A 15,661-nucleotide genomic window follows, 5' to 3' on the forward strand; every position below is an offset into this window, starting at 1 on the left:
GATTTGCCAAGCATGACTGGGAGATTACATTTGGACTGGCGGCAGGATGAAGAAGCAACCCATGCAAGTACAGTCCAGCCCAAGGGCGTTCATGATGCTTCTAGAAGAGGCTAAAGCCCTGTCGTTGCAGATGTAAGGACCGAATCATACTTGTCATTTCTACTGGCTTCTTGGATGTGCTGCAGGGGGGCTTAAAGGTGACTTTTGACTCTTCCTGATGTTATTTTCGCCACTACAGGTGTCTCTGGTTCCGGGATCATGGCAAGTAAGAATCTGTGCTTGCATCGGTCATGTAGCGTCTGGCTATGAAATGTGAACATATCCGATACTGCGCTTTTCCATCCCTCCGATCATGTTCCATCACTCCACAGCATAGGCGTTTTGAGCTTCATAGTACCTGGCGGCCGAAAGGGAGCAGCTTCCATGTCCCTGTATTGTATGGTCAGGCAGCGTATGCCGTACTCAGAATACATAAATACCTGTATCACAATACAGCGTGTGTAATTATGGTCACTTTACGGAGTACCTGAAGCTGATTAATAGGTACCACAACCTAACCTTTCTGCTTGTCTCGAGTTGGAAGTTGGCCAAGTGTCAATCTTCATTATCTGAGGTGGTCTTTATGGACTGCTATGATGTGTGTGAGAACTCAAGACTCCAATTGAATATTGTTTCTGAGTCTAAAGGGCAACTCTTAACAGCACTATACCCATAACCTTGATGCTTGATTCACAAGCACCACTCGACGCAATACTACGTCTACGTGCAGATTCCCCCATAGCCAGTGACATCACGTGCAAATATTCCCTAACGTCCACGCATTATGACCTCTAACATCATTTGTCTGTGCTAGCTGGCTGGGATCTCAGAGAGATTAAGGATCCGCACTGACTACGGATCTTTGCTGCGTTGTCGCATCCAACTCCAATTGCTAATACAGCGATCCTCCAACCTCTGGACCATTGATGGCCTACAGATCTAAGCACGTCCCTAGGCTCTTGGTTCTCTCGAATTGCGAGTTTACAACTCAACCAGCCACTGCAGAAAAGTGTACAGTACTCCCCACCAAGCTAAGTGGAACATGCGATTCGAGTTTGAGAGGGGTATGCAGCACCATCTACCTTAGACATTCAATATGTACCTTGTATTGTATCAGTACTCAACGAGCATTCGAGAGTTTCTCCGAAGCCATTACGAAGATGTTTGAATGGACCTCTGCTTCAGTCTTCCCTTCAGTATGCTAAAGGCCATTCTTGATGATCGGGATCTCTTGGACAAGACTGGGTTGCTGTGCCCCGCATCCGATGCTTGGATCGTCGTTTGAGTGGCTAATGTATGCAAGTGTGCTCCTGCTTTCTGGTACCCAATCTAATCTACAGCCTTGGTTCGAAGCATAATAATAAGCTGGATCCATAGGTAGGAAGGGTAAAAGGCATTTAACGTAAATTAAACGAGGTAACAGGAATGACTAGAGCCCTAGAGGCAAGACGATGGCGGAGTTAACTGATTTAGTTGGGGTCTTCGACAGAGAAGAATACAGAAATTATGCATGCGAACAGATCATTCAATATTCAATCTCTCTCTTTTTAGACAGCTGCTAAGTTTAGGCGCTCCGTTGTGAATAGGATCAACTTGCTCTCTCAGTCCTCCCTCGACTTCCGCAGTGTGGGTGCGAGACACGAACCTGCAGGACTCCTCTGTATATGTGACAGTGGTCGTCATTTGTCTGGTGAAACAACAACAACAGAGCCTTAAAACTAGTTAAAGTAGTTTGGTTATTTTTATCAGAGGTTTGCAGAATATCTTCGGCCCTCTACTCAATTTATTTCATTTTTTTTTTTTTTTCATTCTCTTTTACTTTTTTACTAAAGAGTCAAGCTAGGCAATTTTATCAATAGGTAAAATCCTATCTGCCCTAGTTGGTGCTCGTGTCTCATACACAGGCAGCAAACTACACAGTACATGAACCATCGCAAGTGAGAAAAATGGGACATAGAGGCCCTCCTCCTCTACCTTAGGCGCTGGACTCGCTATACAGAACTAAAGTATCACCCTGCGTAGAGGGCAAAATAAAGAAAACCCTGAACCTCAGTACTTAGATGACAGGAGACGAAACGTACTTGGTCGTCATTGTAATACGGATTCGTATTCATACCACGATTCACATACACCGCAAATGGGATGACCTGCATACGACGCCGAATCGCTCTGAGAGAAGCCCCCTCTGGGGCTATCACCAAACCACGGGCCTAGAGGCCCCTAAAAGAATTGTACCTTAGTACTACGGTAAGTTCGTCAATACCTGATGGTATTTTTATCTACCACTTGGACTGTACCTTAGGTACCTTAGAACCCGACTGTAAGTCAATACCTTACCAGCACGTACCACAATACCCTACCTTACCTAGGTAGGGGTCTCCGTACTTCCTGCCGGACCGCGCCGCCATTATACCAAGCTGCCTCTGAGACCCTCCCCCTCCGCTCCTCTCACGCTCTCTCCCACTTCCTCTTCTATCCTCCTCCCTATTCTATACTTATTTCTCCTGAATGATGTCTATTGTCACCTTCACATCTTCTTTGAGGTTCCCGTCCGCTACGGGAGTGAACGGGAATACCTAGTTCCTCTCTTCCATCTCCGCAAGATTATTCTCAGTCGCCCCAAAAAAATTTCCCTCGACCGCCTCTTCTCTAAAAAAAAAGGGCAAGGTCGACAGTCTGGGGAATACACTGATTTCCTTCCCTGAACGGCCCTTTACTGAGGCCAGGGCTCTTGTTTGAAATCCTCCGGTCATTTTGGAATTGAGCTCCCAAGCTATAGCCGAAACCCATAGTTTTTTTTCACTTCATTGCCTTTACCGTTCTTTTACCTTCTGGTGCCTGAAGATCACGGCATCAGCTGTCGTTGACGAGCGCTCAATTCCTTTTCCTTCCGATCCCTCTACAAGCGTTTTCACAAAGACGCTTGTAGATATATATATCTATATATCAAGATGTCAAAAATGGCGGAACAATCTCGCTCAATGGAGTCCCGTGTAGGGCGGAAAAACCAACGTGAGTCTATCGTCCCTGGAGGCCTGCGGCTGTCGTCCATGCAGGAGCTCAGAAATGTCGTCATCAACAAGTTCTCCACCCGACAAGAAGCTAACCTATCTGGAATCCTTAGGCTACGGCTCTAAAGGCGAAAGGCTCGTGGCGGGTGTCGTCCCGCTTTCTCATGACAAAACGCGGGTGCTCATGATTCAGTCTGTAGGAAGTGGTGGTTGGGTCCTCCCCAAAGGAGGATGGGAGACAGATGAGGCACTTGCTCAACACGCCGCTTGCAGAGAGGCTTGGGAAGAGGCGGGTGTTATTTGCACGGTCCACAAGGACCTGGGGTTGATCCCAGATATGCGCCCGTCCTCCGTTCTGACGTCGAGTGCCCCCAAGGCCTCGTACCAGTTTTTTGAGGTGACGGTCGATCGTGAAGAAGACCAGTGGCCAGAGATGCACAAGCGGAAACGACAATGGGTTACTTATGCACAAGCCGCCGCCGCTCTTGCAAGCCGTCCTGAACTCTTGGAGGCTTTAAATCGCAGTTCTCTGAAAAGATAGCAGAGGAGTTCTGTCTTTTCGCACCTTCGTCAGGCGAACGAGAAGAGATGATCTGTCGCTGCTTGTCAGCATTTTGATCTTGTTACGAACTGATACGATTTTCCGCTCAAAAATTCGACTCATTGTCTTGGTTTCCTGCTTGCATCTGTGTCACTCGGGGGGTTTTTTTTACCTGTCATGGTCGGTCTCACAGCCTCGGAGTTCTGAGTCTTTGTATCTTGTTGCTTGGCACAAGCGGGCGGCGGCTTGATGGCTTTGTGCATAACCCGGTTTCTACGTGCTCATCACTATAGAATCGTCGACGGTTCATCAGTATAGAAGGCTAGACGCACAGCTTGATAGTGCTGTTGCGGACGGACGAGAAAAGCAATTTTTTTGTTGCTGTTGCTGTTGCTGTTACCTGGACTTGACTTGGGATTGCATACGAGTCCTTTGTGGAAACTTTGTCGGTGGGCTACTTGATACCAAGCTACTATCCGGCCTATTTCTGGTCGTACAGTCGAAGCCAGGGGAAGAGGCCACAGTCAGGATCTCTATTGCACTGGGACTGGCGAATGCCTACTGGATCAGCCATCGAGACAGTGACGCATTGATTTTGCCGAAACTGATGCTATTTGGCCGTGCTCCTGCAATTTGGATCTTGAATGAATACCGCAAAAATAGCGACCCTGGATCAACGTGTGATATCTAATGGCACACAGTACACCCATAGCAGGCTTCCTATACCTTTGGCTTCTATGTATTATAGCTTGGAAATCTCGCAGAATTCACCCATTGGGGTTAGACCCCTAGCGTCTAAGGTATACTTTCTCAAAACTTACTCTGCGTCAGAATTCTATTAAATGCATGGAATGCAAGGCCCGTGAAAATGAGTGACTGTATCATGTAGTTAGTTGGGGACCGCTTACTATACTGCTGCGTATAATGCCTAATTAGGCAAAGCGCCAAAAGGCGGAAGTGCATCAGTCAAAGCCAAACCCAGAGCTACCCTGCTGTCACCAACAACCGCTGAACAAAGTCTTCTTTTCACAAAAAGACTCAATAAAACCACAGTTGCAGGACCAGACTGTGGTTCATCAGAATCGCATGAGTCGAGTATAGCATTAAACTACGGAGAAACAAGGGTGGCGACCAGCATCATTGTGTCTTTATCGCGAAGATGGATTATGAGATGGATATTGAGCCCACAGGGCCCCAGGTGACCGTGAGAGAGGTGTGTTCGAGCTGTCTCTGAAGAATTCTGTGTCAAACAGCTGCAAGAGAGGACATTGCTGATGTGCTTTGGCCAGGCCGAGCCATACCGCGTCGATTTCAAACTCAGCTCCGTCGATCTCGCCTTCGCCAACTCCCTTCGTCGAGTCATCCTCGCCGAAGTCCCAACGATGGCCATCGACCTGGTCGAAGTCGAAAAGAACACCTCCGTGCTCGCCGACGAATTCCTCGCCCACAGACTGGGCCTCATCCCCCTCAACTCGAAAAACTGCGACCAGGACGTCGAGTACACCCGCGACTGCGAATGCGAGGACCACTGCGCGCGCTGCAGCGTTACGCTCACACTGCACGCGCGCTGCACAGGCGACGAGATCATGCCGGTCTACGCGCGGGATCTGGTCGTCAGCGGCGAGCGCGCCAACGAGTGGGTGGGGAACCCCGTTATCACGGATCCGGAGGGAAAGGGCCCTCTGATCTGTAAGCTGCGGCGGGGGCAGGAGCTCAAGATGACCTGTATTGCGAAGAAGGGGATGGCCAAGGAGCATGCGAAGTGGGCGCCCACTGCCGCTGTTGGGTTCGAGTATGACCCGCACAATAACCTCCGGCATGTGGATTACTGGTACGAGGAGGATCCCATCAAGGAATGGTATGTTACCGTTGTTCTTTCGTTCTTTTCTGCGCTCGTTCGATTCCACGCTGCAAAAGCAGTCGCTAATAATTCACCCAGGCCCGTCTCCGCAAACGCCGCCTGGGAACACGCCGCCCCCCCGGACCAGCCCTTCGACTACGACGCTCAACCAAACAATTTCTACATCGATGTCGAAAGCATCGGCAACCTCGACCCGGACATGATCATCCAGCAGGGCATCATCGTCCTCCAACGCAAACTCGCCACCGTCATCTCCTCCCTCTCCGGCGCCGGCAATGGCGGCCACAACGGCCTCCCCGAAGACGAGGACATGATGGGCGTCCGCAGTCCCGACGCATACGAGCCGCCAGAGGGCATGGACGGCGGGTTCACGGCATACGCCAACGGCGGCACGAGTGCATGGGGAGCCAGCGCGGCAACTCCCTACGGTGCAACGCCGTACGGCGGCGGTGGGTACGGCTTCTAGGCTGTAGTCCTTTCAATCTTCCCGAATCGAAAACTAAAACCGAACCGAAAATGAACATGAAAAGTGATTGGGGCGGGGAGAAGCAAGGCGAGGGAAAGCGACTTCGACTTCTCTGTAGCCTTAAGGTTCCACGCAAGCATCCGAAACGGAGTTCTATGGTGTTTTGTTTTACGGGGCGCAAGTTCACATGGGATTCTTTTCCATCCAACACAGGTCATACCATAAGCTGACTGATTTGATTCATTTCTGTCGATATTTCTCGATTCATCTATTCTCTTTCGCTGGTGGGGTCTTCTTTTGGATCTAAACAATACTTGTACATCTTGCTGCGAAAATGAAATCTCGGAAATTATCATCTAGACCGCGAACATGAGGAAGATTGGAGTATCTTGTAGATTGAGTTGTAAATGCGTCGTACATGCTAGACCCTATGCTAGGAATGAGAGAGTGCATCACGATATAAAAAGACCGCAAAAAAGACAAAGCCAATATAAGCGCCATCTAGCACCTTCCTTCCTTACCTGCTGTATGTATCCTGAAGGAACGGAATTACAGAACACCAGCCCTTTCCATATCCAACAAAACACAGAAAGAAAGAAAAACAAAAAGGCCACTCGTCTATTCTGCTTTTGACCTCAGTTTCGCCGGGAAATGGGAGTGAAAAAGAAGAGACGAGTTTGACAAACTCGTTGACGGAAGCCAACCCAGACCAGATACCATGGATGACGCGCGAAGTCTAGGGAGTAATCGACCGAGAACGCCGAGAGAATTGCCTGCAGCGAGGGGATGAAACGCCGTAATGACTAAACAACTAAACCAAAGGAGGAGAGGAGGACAACAGACGTAAGATGTGTGTGTGAACGGGGGGGGGAACGGTAACCCCCTTGCAACCCTCCTCTGGCGGCGTTCAGACCCCTTCGATGGTATCCGACCCAAAATCGTCCGATCCGTCTGGTAACATGGAAGGCGATGGGATTTTGCGCCCAGCTCCATATACCATTTCCATGAGTTTGGCCTTTTGCTTTTCTCGGACGGAGCGGAGGTACTCGTAGGTACCCTCCAGCCCGCGGATCTGGCCTTCGATGACCGCTTCAACTGGCCCGAGCATCCGTCCATGACTGCGGCTGCTGCCTCCCTCGACAGCACCGACAAAGCTCACAGAGTCGTTTCGGCGCACAAGTGGACTGACCAGCTTTCGTCGCAGGGTTTCCAAGTTGACCTTGAGTGTCAGGAGACGGCCGCGGTGATCCATCAGTAGATGCTTGTTGGCCACAGTGCGGCTGCGCACATTGGCCAACAGGCGCTTGTTCTTGTCATACTTGCGAACCATAGCGGCATCAGGACCGAGGACTCGCGTCCACAGGGAGCTCAGCATCTCCCCTTCGGCCCGTTCTTGGGCGTCCGACTCGCGTACAACGGTACGCTGAAGATTGAGAAACTGGCGATCTATGGATTCAAAGAGGGCAAATAGCGCAGTTGAATGGGTCAATTCACTATTGATGGACTCTTCAAGGACAGATAGAAACTCAGTGAAGGTTCGCGTGAGAGTGGCCCGTGTCCGCTGGGCGGAAGTCTGTCCCAACACGGCCGTCACCACGAGACCGAATGTGGTTGGGGTGGTTGTCAGCTGGCTGCTATTCGCCTCACCGTGTGGAGCGGCCAGACGCTCCAGCGTGCCGAGCCGTGATAAGAGATCATGCACGTTGTCGAGAACAATGGACGGCAAAGAACTTGGAGGTTGCGACGATAAAGTCTCCAGCTCCCTTTTGGCCCAGTCCATGACTATCAGAATCGAGTCGACGTCGGAGTCGACATTGGCGAAAAAGCGCGTCAGCTCCAGCGATAATGTTTTCAGCGACTCCGACAGTTCATCTAGCTGGCGCACAATGATCGGTGCGCTGGTCATATTGGTACCGCGGACGGATTCACTCAGATCCCAGACAGCCACACCGGTCTCCTGCAACGTCCCGATCTGCTGTACTCCATTCTCCGAGTAGTATATGAGAGGCTCAAAGGATCGCGCAAAGCTTGACAATTTCACCAGATCCGGAATCGACTGAGGGAGACTAGGTAAGAACAATGCGCGCATGAATGCGATGGACAGAAACGCAACTAGGATGGACAATGTGGTGTTGGATTTGGAACTAGTGATCTTGTCGAACTTGGATCGCAAGTAACCAAAGAATGCGACAAATGGCTCGCGATGCTGGACTTCTGCGCGCACAGCAAACCGGATATCTTGAGAAAAGGTCCACCCATTAGTATCCCGCGCCAGCTTGCTGGTCAAGGGTGCAAACCAAGATAAAGCCTACAATTGCTCAAGTTATTCTCCGGCCCAAAGTCCAATCCCTCGTCCGCGGGGCTTGCCTTGAGCGCCGGACCGGGACTCGGGGACCGTCCCTTGAGTGGCGTATCCGCAGGTAACGGTACGTTGGCAGCGATGGTCGCATCTCCTGTGTCGGCCGACTCGCTGCGTTTCTTCACTTGGGGGGTCTCGATCGCATCTTCGTACTGTGGGCTAGCCTCGCGCGACAGCGACGGGCTCACTCCCACGGTCGGCTTCAGCACCAGCCGATCGTTCTCGCCTTTGCGCAGATAGGGTTGATGGCGATACCACCCGCTACCTTGAACGTAATCATATCTGCGAAAGCCTGGAGGCGACCAACGCTCACCGTTCGGAGTGGTATCCTCTTCCTCACCTTCCGACTCCTCTGAACGAAACCCGGAATGCTGTGAGGGGAGGCCGAACACGGGAGAGCGATGCGCATTGCTGTTGTTCTCAAAGTCCTCTAGCGACGCATCCAGCGACGGATGGTCATCAAACACGTTATCCAGCTCGTCCAGCATGATGGACGGCGTTGCGCACAATCTAAAGCGAAGTTGTAAAGCCACTTCAGTCAGTGCGCTGTCAAAGCGACAACTCGGGGTGCAGCTCTGAGACAGCGATGGATGGGTAGAAAGCTTGAAGGAGGGGTTAGTCGCAAGCGCGCTAAGATCCGGTGAGATCTGATCTATGTGCTGTCGGAAATAAACGACGAGGCAAAGAATCAGAAGTTCGGATAAGAAGCAAAGAGTTTAGCAAGTCGAATGCAAGACGCAGTAATGGGACGATGCAAGACATGGGAATGCGCTGCGCGAGGTTCAGTTGGAGGGAGGGGGGAGCCTTGATGCCTGAGGACCCGAAACCCGAATAGCTAAATCTGACTAACTGTAGAGCGACAAGTCACTCACTGGCCTGTCGATGCCTAGAATAAAGTACTGTAGGTGGCCCGGGAGGTACATACAAACAGGAGGCGCTTGCATCAAACGGACCAGCACATTCCCCGGGAAATTCAGTTCTGTAAGATGTAGAAGCACCCACGTTAGTTAGCAGTTAGACGCGAAGACGCGCTGATGGACCTTCAGCCAACAAGAATGGATGAATCTCTGGTATGGAATGTATGCCTGTAAGACTTTGATAGCGGTCTACCCTAAGTTACAAGAGGAGGGGAATCCGATCTCAGATATGCTCCTGCTCCTGGCTGATGTACCCGACTTTATCAAGACTGATAAGCTGCTGGTAACTGCACTGGTAACTTCGTACGGGTACCTTAGGTACCATACCCAAAGGGAGGGGGGAAGGGGCATCTCAACATCGCGCTGATTGGCCCATCACGAGGATGAGGGGGCGCAGACGGTGGCTGGACCAATCAAATCGGCCAGTCGAGCGTCATGTGCCCATGGTTCCAGCTGTACTGTACCGTACAGTGCCATCGTAGTCTCCAGTCTAGCCAACATCATAGGTATCAATCATAAAACGTTTTAGTGTAGAGTCCACCGCATGAGTGGATGTACCTAGCAGGACATCCTCAGAGCTAGACCAGACGAACAGCGTGGCCTGCGGTACCGGACCAATTAGGGAGCAATGACTGATGATGGCTGCAGGGATCGTCCACCAGATGGCCGTTGTATTGGCGAGGAGAGGCGCAAACCGTAGACCGGCGACCAGCAGCAAGAGATTGGAAGACGACGGACTCGACTCCCACTCGACGTCGCTGGAGCTAAGAGTATACCTGAAACTAGGTGTCAATATCCACGAATCATCAACAGGCTGGGGGAAGACAAGAGAGTCAGCAGATCGACGGCCAACTTCCTTCAGGCAGCAAGGCACAAATTCAACTTGTCAGGAGGCGCCTACACCAACACGTGACGAGCGATGACGCACGTGCGCCGACAGTCTGAGGTAGAACACACAGCAAGAAGCAGGGTCATCATGAGAGGAGATCTCTAATTCATTATGGTCGGTCGACCTAGCGTTAACCATGGTACACAAAATCCGAAGCAAAGACATAACCATCGGAAAAAGATAATAGACAAGTCCGCACGCTAGGCCTCTATGATATCCGCCATGTTCCAGCACACAGAAAATATCAGGTCTATTGCGTTTAAACAAGGTTGTAGTATAGTACATGCCCTGTCCAGTTGAACTGCCATGCATCTGCTTTTACCACAGAAGGATCGGCGCGACAAATTTTCCGGGACAAGGTTGAAGAAGACAAGCGATTTTTCAGGGTGAAATCAAGGTGAACATGTTTAGCAGTTCTCCTTGAGGTAGCTGTAAAGGGAGAAATAGTTAGCGCCTGCAATGCCAACCAGGGCAGAGGGAGCCTTTGGCAAAGAACATACGTGATCAGGTCGTTCCTTTCCTTGCCCTTCTTCAGACCACCGAAGGCCATCTTGGTTCCGGGGATGAACTTCTTGGGGTTCTCAAGGTAGGAGAACTGCAGAGGCGCATTAGCACGGCTCATATCAAGCAAGTGTGGAAAATGGCATTACGTACCAGAGTGTTCTCGTCCCAGGTGACACCTGCCTGCTTGTTGGCGTCGGTGTAGGCGTAGCCCTCGGCGGAACCGGTCTTACGGCCGAAGAGACCGTGGAGGTTGGGGCCGACCTTGTGGGGACCGCCAGACTCGACAGTGTGGCACTGAGCGCAACGGGTCTAGAGCGAGCATCTTAGTCGCTATCCATGTAGATACTGGCCATCGTTCTGTACTCACCTGGAAGAGCTTGGCACCCTTCTTAGCGTCACCTGGAGTCGCGATAATGTTAGCCATCTGTTTGGCATCTTCCGCCGCTTCAAGTTCGGCTTCGCGCATGTCAATGGTAGTGAGGAGACAGAAGGTATCGAAGCTCGTCATTCCGCTTGGGGTGTGCTCGTGGAAATAGTAGACACCGGGCTGAGAGATGTTGGAAGTGTAACGACGAGACGCAACGCTTGCGATACCAGCTGATCCTTGCTACCAAAGTGGATGTTGTGGTTGAGAAGAGGCCAGGGGATTAAGATCACTCCTCTTCCACTCAGATCCAGCCACCATTCACCGGACATCTTTAGAAGCGAACATACGAGAGCACGCCGCCGTCGCAGTGAATGATGGCAATTTCCAATGAGAGCGAAACAAGGAAACCGCGAGAAAAGGGAAACAGTAAGGTAAGCTTACCAGGAGCGAAACCTTCGTCCTTGCCCATTTTGAATATACAAGTAGATGAGAATGAAGATTATGAGATTGGAAATGTTTTTTGTACAAGGTGAATTGGAACACAGAAGAATCCAAAAAAAGTCTGGAGAATCAATTGGGGGAGAAACGGAGCAAGCTGGCAGGGAGAAAAACTTGCGGGCGGAATTTGTAGATTGATGCGGCCGGCCTTGCCCCCGGCAACTCCCGTGATCTGAACATCCGCCAATCAGATCCATGATGATTCAACAGAAAACGGGCGCTGTCGGGAAATAGGCACACACTGGGAAATTGCCGGTGTGGATTTTTTGTCTCTGCCTTACGTCAATGGCATCGCTTTTCTATGGAAGTACGGATAGAAGGCATCTGGATACCTATTCTAGGCAATTGTGTTTCTTAATCTGGATGCAGGCGAGTAGATAACTGTATCGAAATCCAGATTCAGCATTCATTTTCTGTCTTACTGCGATTTGCCTTCCCAATGGCAATCGCCAACATCACGTATACTATGATCTCATTGTAGGCTCAGACTTAGCTTCTCGAAGCATAAGTCGCCTTAAGCCCCAGTCCGCGTAGGGAGAAAAATTAGCACACATACGGACGCGAAGATGGTGCATATTACATGCGCTCACCATATTTCCTGAAATTTCAACGTAGATAAGTGAACTTCCAAGAGTTTCGCAAGGCTGCCAACATACTGGTTCTGCACCACTTGCAGCAGCCGGAACCAGTTCCTGAGCGTTGGAAATGGCAGCGTCGTCATTTGTCCGCTAGGTCGATCGCTGACCCGAATTCTTTCAGAAAAAATAATTCCGCTCCGCCGGCTTTGGTGGTCCGATACGTTGGCGGCCTGAACCTTGAGGCGCCAAGGCATACACCGTTTGGCAGTTTCTGCTTCATGCCATGACAGTGCTGTCTGATGTTCTGGTACTAATATGTTTACTTTAGGTCGGGTAGAGATAGTTTTACAAAAATTAGTGCATTATGTTCAGCATATATCGATCCAGATCGCCCTGGATGTGTTGAGTCTGAATAGAAACGGGACGGTCACGTGATATCAATATCAACATCGCGGACGAGAAAAAATTATCGGAAATGTAGCGGACAAGAGGCACCAAAGCACAGAACAACATAGCCTCTTTAAAACGTCTACTACGCCTGTCATATACAATGGCGCCCATAACAATCCCCCAATTTCTCCTCCCTCGCGGGATACCCTCTTCCCGAACCTTGCACGCCCTAACCCGCCGCCGCAACCCGAGCACCCTCGCAACCACAGTCCCCTCGTCGCGCCGTTGCGCTTCATCAGACAACAGCAGCAAACCGCGCGTGCTCGCCCAACCAGACAAGTTCCGGCCTCCCTCGCACCCTGCGCGCCGGGTGGTGCCGACCCGCAATGGCAGGGTGGTCAGCGGACCGATCAACTACCCCGGCCCACGACTCTCGGAGAAGGAGAAGGAGGAGCAGAAACATAGGGAGTACCCGAATATGTTTCCGCCCGAGGGGACGATCATGTACAAGTTTCTGACGAGTCGGTGGATCCATATCTGGATTGCTATGGTTGTTTTTTTTTCCCCTTACTCTACGTTGGTTGGAAGACCCCGGCTGATGACTGTCGCATGTTTAGGGCGTCCTCACATCCCTGGCTACATTCACCTTCACCACGAACTTCAAGCATAGCTCGCCGTACGCGCACTTGCTCCCGCCGTGGTCTGCGCTCTTGACTCATCCGATCGACACGATCGGGCAGGCGCTTACCGTCTTCCGCATGCATGTACAGCATAACTCGATGGAGACGAGGGAGAAGCGCCTCAAGCGTGTCGAGGATGCGGAGAAGAGGCGCCAGTATCGGATTGCGCATGGATTGGAAGAGCCGGATGAGAAGACCAAGGGAGAGGCTGCGGAGGTGGTTGATGATCAGTCACCGGTCGCGGTCGATGTTCCTGCAGTTGGCGCGGGAGAATACGTTGACTGGGAAGGGAAGAAGAGGCCTGCCAAGAAGTGGCTTGGTATCTGGTAGGTTGTTTCTGGATAGATGGAGAATTGGGTTCGGCGGGTTAGGAACCCGGTTCAGCGCTGTATATTAAATTGCTATGATGCTTGCTTTTGACCTTGTGTCGACCCATGCATTGTTCTATGTGTACATGTCATGATATATCTCCTGGTCATCACGTCTGTTCCGCATCCATTCGCGGCCAGAGAACCGGCATAGACCTGACATATCAGCGCCCTATTTAAAAGCGCCAGACTCCTTTCTCCCACACAGCAGGCCCGTCTGGTTTCGCTTTACCTGCAGCGAATGAGCCGGCTGTTTGTGTGAATCAGCCAACTGATACACATTGAGCGCAGAGGGCAGCTTCGTAGAGCTTCTCTTCAATTCACACTGCATGATCGACTCAACCGACGGAAACTCCTTCTAGTCCCTCTAATACATCCTCACCCACACCACCCTTCTCCAGTACCGCTTTCACCATGCGCGCGATCGTGCTTCTTTTAACCCCACCACGCCGAGGTCTCCAGACTCCAGGAACTTCCTCCTCGCCGGTGGAAGGGTTCAAGATAGTGGCATCCTCTGCAGCAGCGGAAGACCCTATCATAGCGACATTCTCCGAGTTCGCCACGCCCGGTTGTGTCAGACGGGATGGAGGGTCAATCGTCCTCATAGAGAGTAATTTCAGACTACCAGTCTCCCCGTCGCGGCTGACCGAAAGGGCCAAGACGGTATCTGCAACGGCAATCTCCTCCCTGCTGGGATCGAATATAATGTTATCGGCCACGGAGATGACCAGCAGCGTCACTGGAGGTCGAACGAATTGCGAGGGTGAGGGTGCAGCAGCATTCCCAGAACTCTGGCGAGGGTAGAGATATTCGGCCGCGTTCCAATCATCGTCGAAGAACGGGTCCTCTTCGCCCTTGGATTTCAGTTTGGGCAGTCTCGTCGACAAAAGTGCCAAGTGCGTCGTCAGAGAGAGTAAAGGAAGCGGGTACGATAGAGGCTGCGAGAGCAGCAAAACCTATAGTGAAGAGACCAAAAATCAGCACGACAAAGTACCGGGTAACGCACGGGCACGGCTACATGCACCGTCCAGGCGAGGTCCCTTACATCAATATACAACCTCCAATGCCAGCGGCGGTTAATGACCAGCCTCCCCTTCAGACCGCCAGCCATCCCCACATCGCCTCCCTGCCCACTCGACACAGACTCGATCAGCGGCTCCCGCATCATCTCCGACAGAAAAACAGGCAAGGCATCGTCGTCCCGAAAACCGGGAATCTCAATGGAGATCTGCACCCACGATTCGTGCCCGCCCGCTGCACCCATTCCCTCCTTGCCGTTCGCACCTTGATCGGCCGCGTAATCATCTCCCGACGACAACTGCGAGATCTTCAAGGCCTCTGCCGCCAGGGCCGTTTTTTCAACCTCCGCTTTCACTCCCACGATGGCTTGCGTGCCGTCTGCGAATCCGACCCGCGCGCTGCCATTGGTGCCTGGGAGGATATCGGTTTCCGCTGTCAAGGGTCGGAACTGTGTGGGTGAGCGTCCGTCTGGTCGAATGGGACTGTCGGGAAGCGCGAGGGAGGTGTAGAGGTAGGAAAGTTCTGCTGGTGATAGGTGTGGAGTCTGTGAGGCAGACGAGGCTTGTCGTTGGGCCGACATGCTGGATTATGGATTTTCGGGAAGCAAAGAGCAAGAACTGTTGATTCAAGCGATGCGATGAGAACTGGCTATCTGGTTTTACTTGAGTGACCGTAAAAAGTGTATCGACCTCGCCGTCGGAAGAAGGACGCAATCAGGATTCAGCTATCCCGGCCTTCAATGGCTGCAGTGGGGCCGCGAATGGGATTGTCGGCTATGAGAAGATGTCAATAAAACAGATCATAGGAGAACTAGGTGCAGAAAGTCTCATGCAACACAATAATAGAAGAATTGATGGCCATGATATCTGAAGTACTGTTTCGGGAAATTCTGATGAAGTATGGAGAATTGTTGTTCCGACAGAATATCCTCCGCCTACTCCTTATTTGGTCTAAAGATTGCATGGAAAAGGCCATCAAGGCCGTTTACCCTATCGGTGAGAATATGTCCTAGACAGTTACTCCTTCAGAAAGAACAAATGAGCACAGAAAGTTCATTGTCTGTTGCATTAGGTGTCTGTATGTATATATAATGGTGGGTTTTGCAGCCGATAAATGGGCACTATATTACAGGATCTTTGGCCATCGACTACCGTCGTCGTACTCAACGAATGG

General features: G+C 51.2%; 6 protein-coding genes across 6 annotated transcripts; 3 read left to right on the forward strand and 3 right to left on the reverse strand.

The window, feature by feature from the left end:
• Positions 1-2,999: 2,999 nt before the first annotated feature.
• Aud_001260 (NUDIX hydrolase) lies at positions 3,000-3,591 on the forward strand (the record flags this gene model as incomplete). Its single annotated transcript, XM_043286760.1, has 2 exons — positions 3,000-3,051; positions 3,164-3,591. 2 exons carry the CDS (start codon positions 3,000-3,002, stop codon positions 3,589-3,591), a joined length of 480 nt encoding a protein of 159 aa, XP_043142695.1.
• A 1,159-nt stretch (positions 3,592-4,750) lies between these two features.
• On the forward strand, positions 4,751-5,918 carry Aud_001261 (DNA-directed RNA polymerase II core subunit RPB3; the record flags this gene model as incomplete). The annotated part of the gene is made up of 3 exons (XM_043286761.1): positions 4,751-4,804; positions 4,881-5,449; positions 5,531-5,918. The coding sequence occupies 3 exons, from the start codon at positions 4,751-4,753 to the stop codon at positions 5,916-5,918; spliced, it is 1,011 nt and encodes a 336-aa protein (XP_043142696.1).
• Positions 5,919-6,825: 907 nt separating this feature from the next.
• On the reverse strand, positions 6,826-8,765 carry Aud_001262 (uncharacterized protein; the record flags this gene model as incomplete). The annotated part of the gene is made up of 2 exons (XM_043286762.1): positions 6,826-8,156; positions 8,231-8,765. The coding sequence occupies 2 exons, from the start codon at positions 8,763-8,765 to the stop codon at positions 6,826-6,828; spliced, it is 1,866 nt and encodes a 621-aa protein (XP_043142697.1).
• Positions 8,766-9,684: 919 nt separating this feature from the next.
• Aud_001263 (c-type cytochrome) lies at positions 9,685-11,423 on the reverse strand (the record flags this gene model as incomplete). The annotated part of the gene is made up of 5 exons (XM_043286763.1): positions 9,685-9,970; positions 10,584-10,678; positions 10,738-10,896; positions 10,955-11,171; positions 11,302-11,423. The coding sequence occupies 5 exons, from the start codon at positions 11,421-11,423 to the stop codon at positions 9,685-9,687; spliced, it is 879 nt and encodes a 292-aa protein (XP_043142698.1).
• A 1,157-nt stretch (positions 11,424-12,580) lies between these two features.
• Positions 12,581-13,430, forward strand: Aud_001264 (uncharacterized protein; the record flags this gene model as incomplete). The annotated part of the gene is made up of 2 exons (XM_043286764.1): positions 12,581-12,970; positions 13,038-13,430. The coding sequence occupies 2 exons, from the start codon at positions 12,581-12,583 to the stop codon at positions 13,428-13,430; spliced, it is 783 nt and encodes a 260-aa protein (XP_043142699.1).
• Positions 13,431-13,806: 376 nt separating this feature from the next.
• Positions 13,807-15,068, reverse strand: Aud_001265 (exosome non-catalytic core subunit RRP42; the record flags this gene model as incomplete). Its single annotated transcript, XM_043286765.1, has 2 exons — positions 13,807-14,424; positions 14,514-15,068. The coding sequence occupies 2 exons, from the start codon at positions 15,066-15,068 to the stop codon at positions 13,807-13,809; spliced, it is 1,173 nt and encodes a 390-aa protein (XP_043142700.1).
• Between the last annotated feature and the right edge of the window lie 593 nt (positions 15,069-15,661).

This window comes from Aspergillus udagawae, assembly GCF_001078395.1.
Source record: "Aspergillus udagawae IFM 46973 DNA, scaffold_1, whole genome shotgun sequence".
NCBI lineage: Eukaryota > Fungi > Ascomycota > Eurotiomycetes > Eurotiales > Aspergillaceae > Aspergillus > Aspergillus udagawae.